This window comes from Diabrotica virgifera, chromosome 2 (assembly GCF_917563875.1).
Source record: "Diabrotica virgifera virgifera chromosome 2, PGI_DIABVI_V3a".
In the NCBI taxonomy this organism is placed as follows: domain Eukaryota; kingdom Metazoa; phylum Arthropoda; class Insecta; order Coleoptera; family Chrysomelidae; genus Diabrotica; species Diabrotica virgifera.
The window spans coordinates 240470458-240488428 of record NC_065444.1 but is presented as its reverse complement, the minus strand read 5'-3'; the positions used below and the strand labels follow the sequence as shown (position 1 = coordinate 240488428).

The window sequence follows — 17971 nt, the reverse complement described above, 5'->3', positions numbered from 1 at the left end:
TACACATTTTAAAATCTCCGTTAATCGTTAATAAAGCAAAACTAAATGTTTCTTTTAGCCAATACCTTTTTATTATAGTCATCTGCTATTTAACGATTTCAAAGGATGTGATTATATCATTAGCCGGTGTTCTGACTGACAAAGGTCTCTATTTGGTAATTTTTTGAAGTTAAGCTGTAATCTGGCCTCTTTCAGCCTTCGGAAGACCTCTTTTAGGTGATTTAAATGTTCTTGAAATGTTGTCGATATTACCACGATATCATCCAAGTAGGCGAATGCGAATTCTACATCGGGCGGTATTACTTTGTCTAGTAGTCGTTGGAAAGTTGCTCCGGCGGAGTGTAGTCCAAATGGGGTGGTTCTGAACTTAAAATGACCTTCTCCGGGTACGCTAAATGCTGTCACTGGGCGGCTTGTTTCTTCCAGGGGTATTTGAAAATATCCCTGTTTCAAATCGAGGGTTGAGATAAAATTTGCTTCCGTAAGTCTATCCAGAATTTCTGATACTCGAGGTAACGGATGTGCGCCCTTTTCTGATAGTTCGTGGACTTTTCTAAAGTCAATGTAAAATCTGTACGAATTATCCTTTTTTTTTTAACTAGTACAATCGGTGAACTCCGACCACTTGCGGAGGGTTAGATGGTTCCTTCTTTCAACATCTTGTCCACTTCTTGGTTTATGATCTGCAGCATTGCGGGATTGTGCCGTCTATACGGCTGTTTGACGGGATCGCACCTTTTCTTTAATTTTATTTCGTGTTTTATTAAGTTGGTGGGTCCTGTTAACTTCTCGAATTCCCTAAGTTCTTTTCTTAGGAATCTTTGTAGCTCTGTATTTTGAGTGGAGTCTTTTAAAGTGTTACATGTTTCTTCTTGATAATGTTCGTACTGTTTGGACGTTTTTCTATCGAACTTAAGTTAGAGCGAATGTTTCCTGAGGAATTCCACTCCTAGTATTGCATCTTCCGTTAACCCTGGCACTACTATGAATGTTTGTCGTGTTTGTAAGTTATCGATCTCACAGTCAATTGTTAACTTCTGGTTGAGCTCCATTGAAGATCCGTTTACTAGTTTTGTTCTTCCGCTATAGCTATCTAGAAAGTGTTTGAATAACTGCGCTATTCATCTCCGGCGTAATTTTTAATTCTCTTTCGGTCTCTGTGTCAATTAACGCTTTGTAGGATCTTTACCCGATTTTCAGTGATGCGAATAGTCGCATGTCGTTGCTTGTTTTTTGTGTAACGGCGAAAACGAACGGAGTCGAATATTGCTCCACAGACTGGGACGACTCTCCAGTCTGTTATTCGTTTCCCTGACGTCTGAAACAGCAGTCACGTCACTGCAGTAGACCCCTTCTTTGCCGCATCGCGAACAAAACTTTTTCCATGAGGTTTTACAATTTTTACGGAAGTGACCTGGCATCTTGCATCTAAAGCATGTCCTTTTGGCATCGTATTCTGTAGGGTCTGTACGTCTCCAGTTTCCGCGAAAATTTTGATTTGCTCGGGTTTTTTCGTCTTCTATTTCGTATTCTTGGGCTAAATCTTGCAATTCCGATAAATTTTAGAAAAATCGGCGGCGAGAATAAAGCTTATATTCTGGCAGCATATTTTTATATATCCTTTTGATTTCTTGAAAAAGATCCGTCTCGTCTGATTAATGTTTGAATATCCGTGATATATCTATCCACTGGTTCATTTTTCCTTTGCTTCCTGTTTCTGATTTGCTCCTCTAGTTGTAGCGCATACTCTCTGGGAGGGAAAGCTTTTTAAAATCTTCGCTGAAGTCCGACCACGAACTCAAATTGCTGTTGTTGTTTCGGTACCATAACAATGCATGGTCTCCTAACAATTCTGGTAATGCTCTTAGCAGGTCATGCTTATCGATCCCGTATGCTAGGCTCAACTCGTCTATTCTCTCTATGAACCCTACTGCATCCGAATATTTTTTGTCGAAGTGTGTATTTCACTTCAGTACTTGATTTAGCAATTCTGATTGCCTCATTTGTTTTGACATTGTTAAGTCGTGTAATTGACTTCTGATTATCGAAATTTCCTGGGTCAGTGTATCTGATTCAGCTTCCTTGGAAGTATTGATTTTTGGGATTGTTCCTGCCGCTTCCCCGCGATCTTTACAAGAGGTTTTGAGCCTTGACCTTAACTCGTCGACGGTTTCTTTGGAATCTAATTAGAACTTTTCGGCTTCGCGCTGTAATTCCTCTTTGGAAAGACGATTTATCCACGACGTACCTGTCGTGGCACTTGTTACTGAGTCTGTGTCTTTATTTGTCGGCATTTTTGTTAATTTTCGGGCGTCGAATTGCGACGTTTACTTGAGTATTTTCTAACTTCTGCTCGGGCGCCAATTTGTGACGGGTGGCTCTTTCAAGAGGACAGACTCAGAAAAACACAGGTTAAAAACAAAATAAAATATAACTCTATATATTGCCCTGTTGCAGAGAAGTCCCCCTGGGTAAACGTATGCAAAAAAACAAAAATAATAACAAAACGAAATATCCTTACACCTCACTCCAGTGTAAGATACAAACAGTCACGCGATCAAAATATTAATAATTTATCGGGAGCACGTTCACTTCACGGCTACCGTTTAATTATGTGACTCTGCGAATCACGTACGGTGCACCTCGCTACTCAAGGTGGTCTGCCTCAGTATGCGAATCACGTCAGTACCTCGCTCACTTCGCTTGGCTGGTGTTGGAGCCCAGAGCTGTGGCTTCAAGACTGGAGAATGTCCGTTCGGTGGCCTCCTTAAGTATCTTTCTGCCTGGACGCGGATTGTTGAACTCCCACGGTTCAAGGTGTCGGTGCGCTGCTCGCAGCGTATCATTACACTGTAATGTGTAGTGTGTGTGTTGAGTAAATGTCTTGTTACTCAGTAAAGTTGAGTTCATTGTCTTTACAAAACGACGCTAATTGTATCCGAACGTCTGCGGTTCTTCCGGTGATTACCGATCCCACAAGGATGTTTGGTAAATTATTATTATAATTAAAAAAGTGCATTTTGCTTGGTAAAATGTATCTCTCTCTCTTGTCGTTTCCCCATTACTGAGGATCGTGATTTCTTCCAATATTCGTAACAATGTTTCTCCATTGGTCTCTATCTTCAGCTGCTCTAAGAGCTTCGCAGAATGAGTTTCCAGCTGAATGCTTTATTTGGTCAGACCATCTAGTTGGTGATCGTCCTCTTGATCTTCTCCCCGAAACGTTTCCAGAAACAATTAACCTCTCTAAACTGTCATCACCTCTGCGAACCACGTGACCAAAGAATTGCAGAATTCGTTGCAGACATATTGTGGACAGCCTTTTTTTAATATTGAGTTGGTTTAGAATGGAAACGGTTGTCCTATGAGCTATCCAAGGTATGCGTAGCATTCTTCTCCAGCACCACATCTCAAAGGCATCAATTTTTTTGCGCTCACATGAGCGAAGAGTCCAAGTCTCTGCTCCGTATGGAAATATTGAGAATACAAGGGCATTAACCCTTAACTACAAACATCCCAATATTAGCACGTAATTACAGATCCCCGGTATTTTTTACCGGTCATTATAAAATAGAGTCAAAATATTAAGTTAATAATAAAAAACAAAAAAACTTTGCATTATGAGTTTTTATGGAGTCTCTAGATATGGGAAAAATGGTAAAACAAGTGATTTTAATAATATAATACAAGATTTTTGAAGAATAATCTATTAAACCAGAATTTTGGTAACATTTTTGGTCTATTCAAACAAACGGCCATAAATGCTATGAAAAAAAAATTGTAGACTTTTTTTTAACAAACAAACGTAACATAGAATCACAAAGGAAACATAAAAAATAGCATTTACAAAAATTTTTACATCCATGAGAAAAAATCAACAAGGGGTAAAATTATCACAAAATTAAATGGCAATTCCATTTTTGCAAAGTGGCCTCAAAATTTTTATCGTCAAATTTAACCTTCATTGAAGGTCCAGGATGACTTCCACAGTCCATTTCTTTACTTTTTTCCTACAAACTCCAAAAAATAATATAAAAATTTCAGATTTACAAATATAGTACCCATATAAAAATACTTACTTAACACAGACATCCGGTAATTTTTACCGGTTAAAATTTTTGATGTGTGCTAGAAAAGAAAATATTGACAATACACACTACACGCTTTGACTAGCATTGTTATACAAACTACCCGAGAGGTACAGAGACACATGAACTTGTAAGTGGTGAGGTTACCATGAAATCCACATTTTGGGAATTCTCGCCGGTAAAAAATACCGGATCTCTGTAGTTAAGGGTTAACCAGTCTCATCTTGATATTTTGAGAGATAGATCTGTCTTTCCAAACTTTAGTTAGGCGACTCATCGCATTTTTTGCCATACCAATACATCTCCGAACTTCTACTTCACATTTACCATCGTTAGTTATACTAGACCCGAGATAGACAAAGGTGTTTACTATCTGGTATTCCTGTAACATGTTATTAGTCAGTTGAATAGTGTCGAATCTGTCGACCACCATTATTTTTGTCTTAGCTTTATTGATTTTCAGACCAACTTTATTGCTTTCGTACTCAACTCTTCGCAGAAGATCAACCATTTCTTGCTCATTTGCTGCTATAAATGTAGTATCATCAGCAAATCTTAAATTGGAGATTTTCCTACCAGATACTGTTACTCCATCGGCCCATCCGTCTAAAACCATCCTCATGACATGTTCACCATAAATGTTACATAAGTCATGTGACAACACGCATCCTTGTCTATATTTATAATGTATAACGTTGTTTATAAATTTATGTGTAGTGAAGATTCAGTGAAGGACAAAATGACAATATAGCACAAAATTCTACGATAAAATCAACAAGCCGACCTTCTTTTCTCTTTTTCTCTATTAACAATAATGTTAGCATTAAAAGACACTATTGACTATTAACAATAGATTTTATTATAATTTGCTCGTTAAGGTGAACAAATGACTCAGCTAAAGCGACCGATAACTACAAACAATTTCCTCGTTTCAAACCAAAAGTTGCAGACGTACATAAAAACACAACACACTAGCAAACGACATAGTAAATAAAAATCAATGAAAACTCACCAGCACTTAATATATAATATCGAAAGATGGTATCTAATAGTGAATCTTTGTAGCTGCGTTATCGTTCCGAATATACTCTCGTAGTATAGGTAACTTTCACTCACCTGAAACAATAAATAAAAATAATTAGTATAGATAACTATCACCTAGTAAGTAATATCTATAATTAGAAACCTCGACTAAATATTTTATCAACGATATTATAATAATTATATGGGTAATTTGTACAAGACGTGTATTTGACTAAAGTTACGATAGAGACGCTGTGGATATTTCTTCGTGCATAATTTATTATTACCTGACGAGATTTTTTTGTGTCGTGACGTTCTTCCTTACTTAAATTTTTTCTAGATTTTACTGGTTACCTCGAAGAATTATATAGGCTATTGATTATGTTCAAAATAAGAGAACTAAAAGGAAATACAACGTTAACGGGATTTTATTGTCTCATATGATCAATGAACCTCTAAATTTGAAAAAAACGCAGAGTGCTACCAGAGAGAGCTTTTTATCAGGATTATTCAAAGAGTATTTTCCCAAAGTATGAACGAAATCCACTGGGACCTAATTTCAATAAGTTTTGTGCGGGGTACTTTAGAAATGCTATGATAAATGCAGCCAAACTTGTATGTATGTAGGACCACAAGAAATAATAGAAAAGAGGAACGGACACCATAGTAGAATAAACAGGTAAAAATCGAAATAAAAGAAAAGAAGAAATTGTGGAAAGAATCGATACAGGACAAAACGCAACAAAAATATGAAAGATACAACATACAGAGAATACACGTTAAATAAAAAATATTTAAAAATGAGTTGGAAGTGGAACGATTGTGTATGTATGTGAAGAAGTTGGACTAGACGTTATTTATATCTGGAGAAGTGTGAACAGCTTTAGGAGAGACAGGAACAAATCAACAAGTATTGATGCGATTAATATTAATATGTTTCAAGATAGAAACATGAAAAAATGTAACTAAAGAATCTGAAACCTTTTAGGAATAAAGGCAAAGATAATAATAAGGTTTTACGGTTTCATTTCATAATCATTTATATTATATAATAAAATAAACGATAAAATTAGTAAATTGTAGTTAAGTGTGATTTATTTACGAACAATCTACAAAATTCGGTTGTCTATTTTGATAACAAATGTCAGATAATTATTTTCTAAATAATTCCACATACCTAAAACGGAAATAGTGATACTGCATCCGGTTGATAAACTTCCAGCTAAGTACCAAATTATGTGAACGTTTATTTTTATTGAATTTCATTGATGTTGTGAAAATGGCATGAAAGGAAGATAATAATAATGTTTTTCGCAACGGTAATTTTACGTTACACCAAATTTTGGGTTATTTGGTAGGTGCAGACAGAAGTTAATAACATACTCGAATACAAAAAATGATTGATCTGAAATGACACATTAGAGAGAACTAAAAATTAAACATAGAAAAGCAAAATGTATGTGGATCAGTACAGTGCCGGTTTAACCTAACTTCGGGCCCTGTGCGCTGGAGGTTTAAGGGCCCCCTTCATTGCTATTCGTTGTCAGTTTTTTAACAAGAAAACACATGCAAACTGTAAAGGTTTATTGTAAAATCCATAAAATAGTTTTTTAAACAAACAAGAAGAATAGCAAACGTAAAAAATAATCCAAAAAATACATTTAAAAACATAAATAAAAAACAGAAAGTTCCACAAAACAACACATGACAAGCAAAAAAACATTCTAAAAAAACATTAAGACAAAAATTAGATCACTTTTTTTCTTGACTTGGCATTCGCAAACTGCCATAATATAATATTATCACACTTCAGTTTCTCCAGTTCTTCATTCTGTATATACAATAGTGATAATGCGTTTAGGTTTTCTTGGCCCAAATTTGATCTTAAATACGTTTTTATTCTTTTTAAAGCCGAAAAAGACCGCTCGCCTGACGCATTAGAAATTGGTATCGTCAAATAAATTTGCAGTAAAGTTAAAATATTGGGAAAAGTTGCTTTTACATCCTGGAAGAATAAAATTTTTCATAAATTGTATGATGTTTATTCAAATTTTTGCATAACGTTACACAATGGGTAATTTCATTATGTGAGTTCTCTTTGGTTTCGTCAACATCGTTTTTATGTTTCTCGAATAAAGTATTAATTATTGACCTCTTGGCTTCTTTATCTCTAGATTAAAAGAACATCAAAAAGCTGATGTTTCATCCTCGTAGCATTCAATTCGCGATTCTGAAAACAGCGATTAATTTTCTAGACTCTAAATTTTCTGCGACAGCGATTTTTTTGTCGCTGCGACTACAAATCGCAAGTGCAGTGCTAGCCTTAGAGACCACTGTATAATGCCAAATAGCAATTTTTGTAATCGCTTTACATTTGAATGTTTGAAAGAGTGTGTACCTATTGTTTGGTTATTGGCATTTTTGAGAATAATCTATTCTTTATCTATAAATTAGATTTATGTATATCTATTTTTGTCTTTCGTTTAACTATTTTAAAAGGACTTATTTTGTTCTTATTTTAAAATAACTTATTTTATAGCCGAAAAGTGAGATAAATTATTATTTAAGCCCCACAATTCAAAATGAAATTATTAAAAACTAAAAAAACTCTGTTTGTGAGATTATTTTGGATACAATTCGAGATATGGTCATTGATTAATAACCTACACAGTGTTTACCCAATACCTGGGTAGTTATTAATCAATGACATGGCGAAATCTGACAACTTTCTGTAGTTTTTGGAAAAGGGCCCCGCCACAAACACTGCCCCGGTCCCTGTGGGGCTAGGCTACGGCAATGTGTATAGGCGTGAGGAGATGTAACAATAGAACAAAGGCGTTTGCAGTGTATTGGCGTATCTGCGCATGGGATTTTTTTCGGAGAATATGTAAATTATTTAGCGACTTGTCAAGCTGTCTATAGTTTGAAATAATCGTACCCAGGTAATACTAGTAGGCTGTCACCATCTCTAATTCAAGTTTTTTACAGAACATTCTGGGTTCATCCCTAAAATTCATCTCCTGGTGACCTATTATTCATAGTTTTGCTTTTTTATCGTTTATTTCTACTATTTCGTTTGTCCACATATCAATTAGTCATTGGAAATAATTTCAGCAGCCATTTATTTCCAACTCTTCCTGTCCATTTTGTCATTTCTGGATCAGTTTTAGGTGATCTGCAGGCTTTTCCTACTTTTAGTCTACTTATTGCTTCGTCTAGTTCTTCAATTCTTATTAGTTCTATTTGCTGTTATCTGTTATATGGCTTCATCTGTCTCTGTTTCTTCAGTTCTTTAGACCATATTATTTGTGTTCATAACCTTCTTTCCATACTTATAGTAGTTCTGTTGTATTTGTTTTTATTGGTTGTGTTTGTCTCTGACTAAACTGAACTCTTTTTTCTTCTTTCCTCTGAGAAATATTCTTATTCTATTCTTATTTTGTTCCAAAAACTTTTGTTGATGTGTCTATAATTTTAGTTTAGCGTTTTTGGTTTAATTCACTTTTTTCTCTTTTTTTACTATTTCTTTTACTATGATTTTATGTTGTTGGTATTGTCCTTTATCTTATTCCTCTATTGTCCTATTGTTCTTCTGTTTTGCTATGCCATTTTATTTTTCCTCTCTTCGCTTTAGATGTCTATATTCGCATTATTACGTTTTGTGGGTTGAGTGTTAATTTTTTGTATATTTCCTCTGCCTTCTTTATCATTACTTCTTTAAATATTTCCCTTTTTTCTTTCATTTTTCTCATTTCTCATTTTAACTTTATTTCTCTCTGCCATTTTGAGCACTTTATCCGTTCCTTCTGCTATGGATTTATATTTTTATTATAGTGCTTGCTGAGAAACGAGTTTTTTGTTAACCTTTAACTACACGCGCTGGCGTACTTTGTACGCCAGATATAAGAATTCTACTGGAAATATATTTAAAAATTTAATTTTTGACCTTGCCTATTTTTCTAACCTATCACTGGAATGTGCTTTACAATTTGGTTTTAGTTTCGTTATAATTCTGGCCTTCTGGAAAGATCGTAATTTACATTTTTATTATTTATTATTTGTTGTTTCCGGTGGTGGACAATATACCCCAGGATTATATTACTATAAGTCGTAATATAAGTACATATTTTAATTGTTTTTTAGTCATTATGGCAAAAAATATATTTTTCTTTGTAAACAATACTTTTTCTCCTGTAAAAAATCACATTTAAAAAAAATTTTTATTAGTTATTTTATTTATCATGGAATCCAGTTATTCCATGATTCCAGTTATAAATCTCAATTGGCTTATTGAAAAGGAACTCCAAGTATTCACTGATGCCGAATAAGGTTTATAACAAACAACTAAGTGTATTTTTTCAAAAAAAAATTAAACAAATCCGTTTTTAAGTGTATTTTCTTGTGGCGTACAAAGTACGCCACGCGTGTAGTTATGTTATAACTTGATGCGCGGGTAGTTAAAGGTTAAAAGGTCGTTTCACTGACAGAACCTAATCATTTTAATTCGATTTTGCTAGATTGCAAATGAGAAATGAAATTTGTGGGTATCTGCTGACTAACACAATAAAAGTGAAACAATACATAGATCTTAAAAGTCAATTAAAAACGTTAAAAAATACTGTGTTCTTTAAAAATACACGTACCACAAGAATTATAACAAAGATACACGTCTTACTTTCCCACAATCTACACTTGGCGTTCTTCTACTCCACATCAAACTTAAACTAAATCCCTTTATAGCCCAACTTTGTTAACTACCTTTCATCTGCAGAAAGTTCATTTATAACCGCGCCAAGACACCTCCAGTGCATGCATTGTGTTAATATCTGACCATTACAACTAATCTGCCGCATTCAAAGAGGATTCCCCCAGGAATGTGAATCAATGTTAGTGTCTCGGAAAGGAGTATGTACATCACACACCACGGTGTCCCCGAAGTTATCAAATGACATGGGAGTTTGAGCTATTACCTAGTTTTATGTTACAAGTATTACCGGAAGGAGAGCATTTCTCATACGAGATCAAAACTAAACTTACGTTCATAGAAATCGGCCCACGTAAAAATTTGGTCATTTTGATATCTCTTATTTTCTAAACCTGTTGGCCGCTTTAAGTGATTTTTAGAACATGTTATAGCCTAATTCGTTAACAATACCACTGTAATAATATTGTTGCTAAACAGATAAATTTTCATTGTATACCGGGTGTACCAATCAAACTATGTTTTTTCTCAAATTTTGAATCACCCTGTGGAATATTCTAGCATTTATAAAATACTAAAATTAGACTAGAAATTAGAAAATAACTATTAGTTTATTTTATTGTAACTTTAGATATTTTCTAATAAAGTTGTTACTTATTATGTACTTGAAAACATGTACTACTGGATCAGTTAAATTACTTGACACACTTTCAAACGAATTTCATCCAGAACGGGGTGTCAGACAAGGATGTATACTATGTCCACAAATATTCAAGATATATGTGCAATTCAATAAATAGTCATAAAATAAACAACCTACGTATCGCAGATGGGATAGCCCTTCCAGCAAATAATGAAGCAGAGCTGCAATTTAAATGAAAGTTAAATATTTGGTCTGCAATTAAACATATCAAATACAAAGATCATAATAGTGGATAGACTACATAACAATAATCCACACATAACCACAAATGACCGGTTTGAAGTTTTGAGCTTATACTTATATCTGGGATCACTGATCACAAACACAAGGTCACTACATAGGAAGAAATAAAGCGCACATGTGATCTAGCAAAAGTTGCCACAGCAAAAATGACCACAATATGGAAGGACTGTCAAATTTCAAGAGCAAAATGAGGCTGATCAACTGCTTAATATTCCCAGTACTGACCTATGGATGTGAATCTTGGACCATGAGGCAAGAAAGATAGACGCCGCGGAAATGTTCTATTGGAGACGAATGCTACGAATTTCTTGCACCGACCGTAAAACAAATAATTAAATTTTAGGAGAGCTAGAAGTTAGCCAACGACTCTTCAGTAAAGTCCATATCCAATAATTAAAATACTTTGGACATGAGAGCAAACAGAAAACATGGTGTAACGTTACAAACGTCACATCTTCGATATTTTATTTTTAAATAATTATTTTACTCTATTTTCTTTAACAATCCATTATTAATTATCTTCTATTCGTTTTAACTTGCTTTTTCGTTAAAAACTTGTTTGGCGCCCTCTTTTATTATCCTCTATTTCCTATCTCTCTTTTCATCTAACATATAAATCATTAACTGAACATACTGAACGTACCCCGTATATCCTTACTCTCTAGATATCTGTCTTTCAATATGGAACATGCCTGCTACATCATACGTACTTGGCCGTCATTTCAAATGTCGTTTTTTTCAATGACAGTGGCACTTCTTCCCTACTCCCTGACACAAACTGAAAATGGAAGGGAAGAATTATTCCTTAAATATGCATGTAATTTGAATATTAGATTTATTTTCCATCAACACTACATATTCTTTTGGGGTAAGTTCTGATTCTTATCATATTAATAATTACAATCATATCATTTTTACGTATCTAACCAGCCTTCCATGTCTGCGAGCACATGGTCAGTTTTAAATACCTATTTCTTTCTAATTTTCATATTATATGCACGTGTAAATCAAATTTTAACTATTCCCCTCATCTTAATTCCATTTAGTTTATCCTTTTTACGATTATTTGGCAAAGGCTCGTTTTTGGTTTTTCTTCTTGATGTTTGATATGTGTTTTTATCTGATAGTTTTTGGGAATAAATCCACCTTTCTCCCTTCGGGAGCCTCAAGCCGTCAACATCACCGGTGATATAAAGCGAAGAAAACATGACATCTAGACTGCAATGACTACCATCTCCAGCTGCAGGGGCCTAGGGCCGAACACCTGCCCATGTCTACAAGAAATCTACAGCAGTACTATTCGACATCAAGAAGTTACCATCGAACCAGATACCAAAAGCCATAAGTATAATTTAAAAATTGTTAGTTATTGGCAAGAATTTGAATATATTTTTTAATGCATTTAATAAGTCATATTTCAATTATATCTTTATGAATAATAAACATGATTAATTAAAAATTCTGTTTTGTTTGCTTCCATTCTAAATTTTCAGAGTTCATATTCTAAGATTAAGACAAGACGAACAAACACCTAGAGATAATGAGCTAAGCTAGGGTGGACGATAACTATCTTAGTTGAAATATCATTTTCGGATGGTATTTCGATTAGCTGGGGTAGTCTGTCGCTTTTTGGTTTTCGTTTCAATGGACAGACTCATTATACAGGGAAAGGTGGAAGGCCGAAGATCACGAGGAAGATCCCCAACAAGATGGATCGATCAAATTACAGTAACATGCAAAAGACCTATGCATGAGTTAAAAGAAATAACCAGAGATAGAGATCTTTGGAGACGGACAATACACGATATCATGTCGAACACTACACTCCCTCCGGGACTTTGGAGCCTTTAAGGCAGCTTAACTATCTGATAAAATAAAGACTTTTGCTTCTACGAGTGTCTCGCTTGCCACATCCTTGGGCAATAATGTCTATGGCATCTATTTCTGCCTGAAAGATAGTTACGGCTTTTCCAAGAGATTTGGATAGCCTGAAATTGGGCCCAGTAACTTCTACTCCTGCTCTTTCATCTTTCTTAAATCCATCCGTATACGTGGGCAGTCCGATAAGTACTTAGCCTACAAAAGAAAAAGGAAAATTTTGGAAAAGTAGCAATTTATTTCTCTACATAGTCTCCTTTTAGCTCGATACATTTGACTCAGTAATGCTCCATCACCGACCGATATTGGTATTTTTCCATTTTATTAAAATTTGGGGACACGCTGACTTTCACACGCATTCACAACAGTACTATAATTTCGATTGGGCTGAAATTTTGACATTAGCCGTCTACGACAACGCATTAAATGACAGTACACTAAGTACTTATCGGACTGCCCTAGTAGCGGACGAGTGAACCTTTTTTCAGTTTCGGTTCAACTTCTTTCACCCAGAATAATTTCATCCTGACTATCTAACATCTCACCTGACAAGACAATATACGGTGGACGTCTACGCAAAAGTGCACGGCACCTTAAGAAAAATAAGTAATCATCCTTTATAGCAGGAAAAATTTTGAGATGCGTTATTTCTATGTCTCAATGATCCCCTTGAAAATATATTCCCTAAATAAAACTGGGAATTAAACGTCGGCGTCGCGTCGATAGCTGCGAAATAAAGGTACCTATGTTTCCAATAACGATGATATCGCGCAGGTAAAGGATCTAACACACACGAGACTGAGTCTGCAATATGATGTACAAATAAAAAGAAAAATTCCATCTCCCATTGGGCTTAATTTCGTGAACTTTACAAAAGACGCAGGCAAGGAGGAAAAAAGGAAGCGGAAAGAAAAGAGGCAATTGAATCTGTATATTCGATTCGACTTGTGTTCTTCAATTTTACTAGGGGATATCAATTTCGAATCATATAATTTAATATTTTCCTTTTTGCTCCGCCCTTCCGCTTCAGCCTTCTAACGTAACTGTCCGGAGCAGAGGCGTATTGAGCCATTTAAGACTTATAAATTACTAAGATTCTACTGCATAAAGAAACTCGCAATTCTATTTTTTAGACTTAAGGCTACATTTAGCAGAGATTACAAAAAAATTGAGAGATTTTTCAATTTTTTATCGCAGACAAAAGTAAGCGCAAAATGAGGTGTAACATCCTTCAGAATAAGCAAATATATAGTCCGTCTAGAAAATATCCGGAAAAAAGAAAGCATAATTATAACTTTACGGTATTTATTTCTATCACTTGAAATATAAAATTTCAACAAATAATTAATCTCATTTACTTATACAACCTCCAATTAAATCTAAACACTTAACTAAACGTCCAGGTACACCCGAAACTAGGTCAAGGCCATAATTTTCGGTAATGGTGTTCCATTACCGAAAAAACTGTAAAACTGACCGAATCAAACCTTCTTTATCTCGTGGCGCTGCTCGTTCCACTTCAATCTTCATCAGTCCCCATATTTTTTCAATGGGGCTAAGATCTGGAGATGCTGTTGGCCACGGAATTGTTGCCAATGCGTGTTCTTGCATCAAAGCTTGAGTAAAAGCAGAAGTATGGCATCTTGCTAAAAACGCCACCCCTCTGGATATAAAACATGAGTCGTTTCAAGAAGAAAACCATTTAGGATGTCACAATATTTCGCACTATCAACACTACCATTAACTATACAGAGAGGTGTAGCACCACGCTGAGATATTGCTCCCCAAACCACTATTTTAGAGGGAAATTTGAACGGTAACATTTTCTTTTGATAGGACTTTTAGATGATTTGCACCAAGCTGGAAACAACTTTCATCAGATATAAAGACAAAATTATCTTCTCGAAAACGTTGACAAAAATCTATTCTTCGTTACCTTTGCAGAGGTGTCATTGTAGGGGTTTTTTTTTAATTCCTTGATATGTAGTCTTGCTTTTTCAGTGACATGCGGACAGTTTCTGGGCATCACTTTTATTCTTCGCTGATTTCCAAATCTCTTCGCTAATTTTCGAAACCCTAGGCGCGGATTTTGTCGTCCTAAATCCACTAAAGCATTTAAATTTTTTCCGCGAATCTTACGCGGTCTACCCGAAACTGGTTTATGTCTCATATCTATGCCATTTTTTATCCTCTTTATTGTCTCATACACTGCACTTTCTCCAAGTTCAGTCAATTGCACCAATTTTTTAACGTTTTTACCGTCTACAGAGAGCGACGAATCAGAGTTGCCAGATTTGGGGTACTTTCGCCCTTTAGGATAATTTGAAAGCGCCGTGGAAAATTTTTAGGTTGAACTGATTGGGGAATTTTTCAGGAGGAACATTGAGCCAAATAAAGTGCAATATAAATGTAATATTTTAACCTATTGACTATTTGCTATTGATTAAGAAAACCGAAAACAGGTTTTTGTAATAACCGGTTTTTGTGACCGCAAGGTTAAACCGTAAGTAAAAAAACCGGTATAGCCGAAAACCGGTTTTTGGTCAACAACCGCCATCCCTAGTCACGTGCTCGGTCCAAGATACACGTAATATACGTCGGTAAGCCCACATTTCACATGCCTCTACTCTTTTCATCAATGTGGTGGTCGGTAAGATCCCATTTTAACAGTCCCCGTTTCAGCGGTTCTCGATTCCACCGACCCGTTTCAGCGGCGTTTGGTTCTGCAGCATGCCGTTTGAGAGGCATCGTTCAGGATAATGAGTAAAAACAGGACCCTCTTGGGGACAGTAGTTTTAACATTAAAAAATGAACATATAAAATTATTTTTTCTTTTTTATATGCATTTTTTTATCAGCTTTTCATTGAGCCTACATACAAGCACGGAACATAAAAAATATCTAAGTTAGTCTAATTGTTTATAAGCTAAAAAGTCAGGTCTTTTTCAAACAGTTTTTTTTAATAACAATTTCAATAAAATGTTAAAATTTTTTTAATACGTCTTAAAATTAAAGTCTCAAATAATCGACTGCGATCTGCTAAATATCTCACAGAGTCACTGTAGGGCAAGAACAGTTGTATAAACAATTGCTCTCTGGGATAAACAAATTGAATAACTTATAAACTATTTGGTCGATCTGGTTGAAATTTAGCACACTTAAATAACTCATTATTTGACATAATTTAAAGTCATTAAATTTTACGTCATTGTGCAAAAAATAAAGTTATTAATATTTATAGTTTACTGCCAAAATGAGAGTTTTTTGCAATTATCTCGGTCAATTGTTTATATATTACAATATGCTTACCACCAAATTAAAGAACTTTTTAAGATATACATTTATTTGAAACATTTTTCTCTAAAATGTACAAGAAACGTTTTATAGTAAAAAAACTGCTTTTTTCATTCTTTGCAATTGTTTAAAAAAAAAAGCAAAATCAGCTGTACGTCTTCACGGAATTATCATCAGTTATCCCTCATCTACCGTTTAAAACTTTGAAAACCCTGTAGAACATCTTTACGTGAAATCGATGATTTTTTTCCCTATTAACTGGAGTATATACCAGATACTTAGATATTACCTGTATATTTTCAAACAAGAATAGGTTAAAATAATATCCTACAATAAAACTAATTACTTATCATTGTCATATTATTATTTTCTTATTGAGTCCGCTCTATTGGGGACCGCGTTTATGGGGACCGCTGAATTGGGCACCGCTGAATCGGGGTACCGCTGAAACGGGGACCGCTGTATTGAGACCGCTCAATCGGGGACCGCGTTTATGGGGACCGCTGAATAGGGGTGAAACCGCAATAGACACCCTGCATAAATTCTTAAAATTGGATCCTTTTGTCATTTAATACGGTCCCACATTAAAGATGTCCGCCACAGTCCATTGTATCCTGTAGGCTCCCAATTTTACCTCTCCTTGTATTATCAAATAAAAGGGGGACAGGTCTATTAAAGCTTTCATAGCTGTTATTGGAGTAGTACGCTTAGCACCAGTTATCCCCATACACGCAAGTATTTGCACCTTGCTGAGTCTGGCTTTTGCAGCTGTTGAAGTGTCTTAGTCCACCACATTGTACCTGCACAGGTAATTGGGGCTTTGATTACCATGATGTAAACCCAGTGCACCATGTCCGGTTTTAATCTCCATTTCATCCCATACATGCGCCTGACCCTCATAAGCGTTGTCACTGCACTGCTTGTTATTTGTTTTGTCTATAGTTTGTTACAGTATATTTTTAAAGTCGAAAAACGTCTATAAACAAAATACGACAGGAACTATATAGTACCTACGTTCTCTCTAAATTGAACCTCTTGTATTGACATGAAATTTGGCATACGCATAGTTAACAAGTCAAAGAAAAAAAGTGATATTGTGCCGATGTGTGCTTTGGCGCTAGGGGTGATTTTCACCCCCTTCTAGGGATGAGAAATATATGTTCGAAATAAGTCCGTAAATGGATAAAATGACTAATTCTGAGAAACTTTGGTTCTATAAAGTTTTTTCACCAAAATAATACTTTTCGAGTTATTTGCGAGTGAATATGTTAATTTTTCTACAAAATAACCACGTTTTCAGACGGTTTTTCGCAAATAACTGAAAAAGTAAGTATTTGATCGAGAAAAAAAATTTTTATCAAAAATATAGCAATTAAAAACGTGAAAAACATGGTGTATATATTAGGTCACTATACCTAGTAGAAGCAGAGTTATAGCTAATGAAAAATAGGTTCATATTCGTCAAATTCCAAATCGAATATTTTAACGTGCCATAACCAGAAAACAAAGCACTTTTTTGTGGAAAACTCATTTTACCTTTTTTTTCTACAACCGTGTTAAAAATGCAATTTTTAGCACTCCATACGAGCGTTAAAAATGCTACTTTAAGGCACTAGTGCTTTAAAATTTTTATGGCACTGCAGTTCGTATTGACCGTATAGGCAATTTTGATGTAATGTCAAGAAAATATAAAAATGGAATGTCAGTCAAGTTCAAGTAAAAGTTTTTGTAGATATTGTCTTGTAATTACGTTTGTAGAAAAAATATTGTATGATATGCGTGTTAAAAAGTACATTTTTATTTTACTCATGTGAATTGCAGAACTTGCTATCGCTCATTCTGCAAACTTTCACATGCGTGCCTTAAACGTGTACTTTTAACACTTATATCATAAATAACTATAAAGTGTTATAAAAAATGTTTATTTTTGTTTTTTAGAAAAATATTTTAGCATCAAAATCAAACAAGTTACGCTCAAAATAAAGTTGGTCCCTTTTTTGGTAAGAAATCGGGAAAATCACCCCCTAATTAGCATTTCAAA

General features: G+C 34.9%; 1 protein-coding gene across 1 annotated transcript in view; it reads right to left on the bottom strand.

Annotated features, from left to right (window-relative positions):
- The window catches only part of LOC114335431 (uncharacterized), a 561026-nt gene that overhangs the window by 394752 nt on the left and 148303 nt on the right, over nucleotides 1–17971 (bottom strand). Inside the window, exon 3 of the mRNA XM_050645032.1 lies at nucleotides 5101–5204. Coding sequence (XP_050500989.1) covers nucleotides 5101–5204 — 104 coding nt within the window. The remainder of the gene's footprint in view (nucleotides 1–5100; nucleotides 5205–17971) is intronic.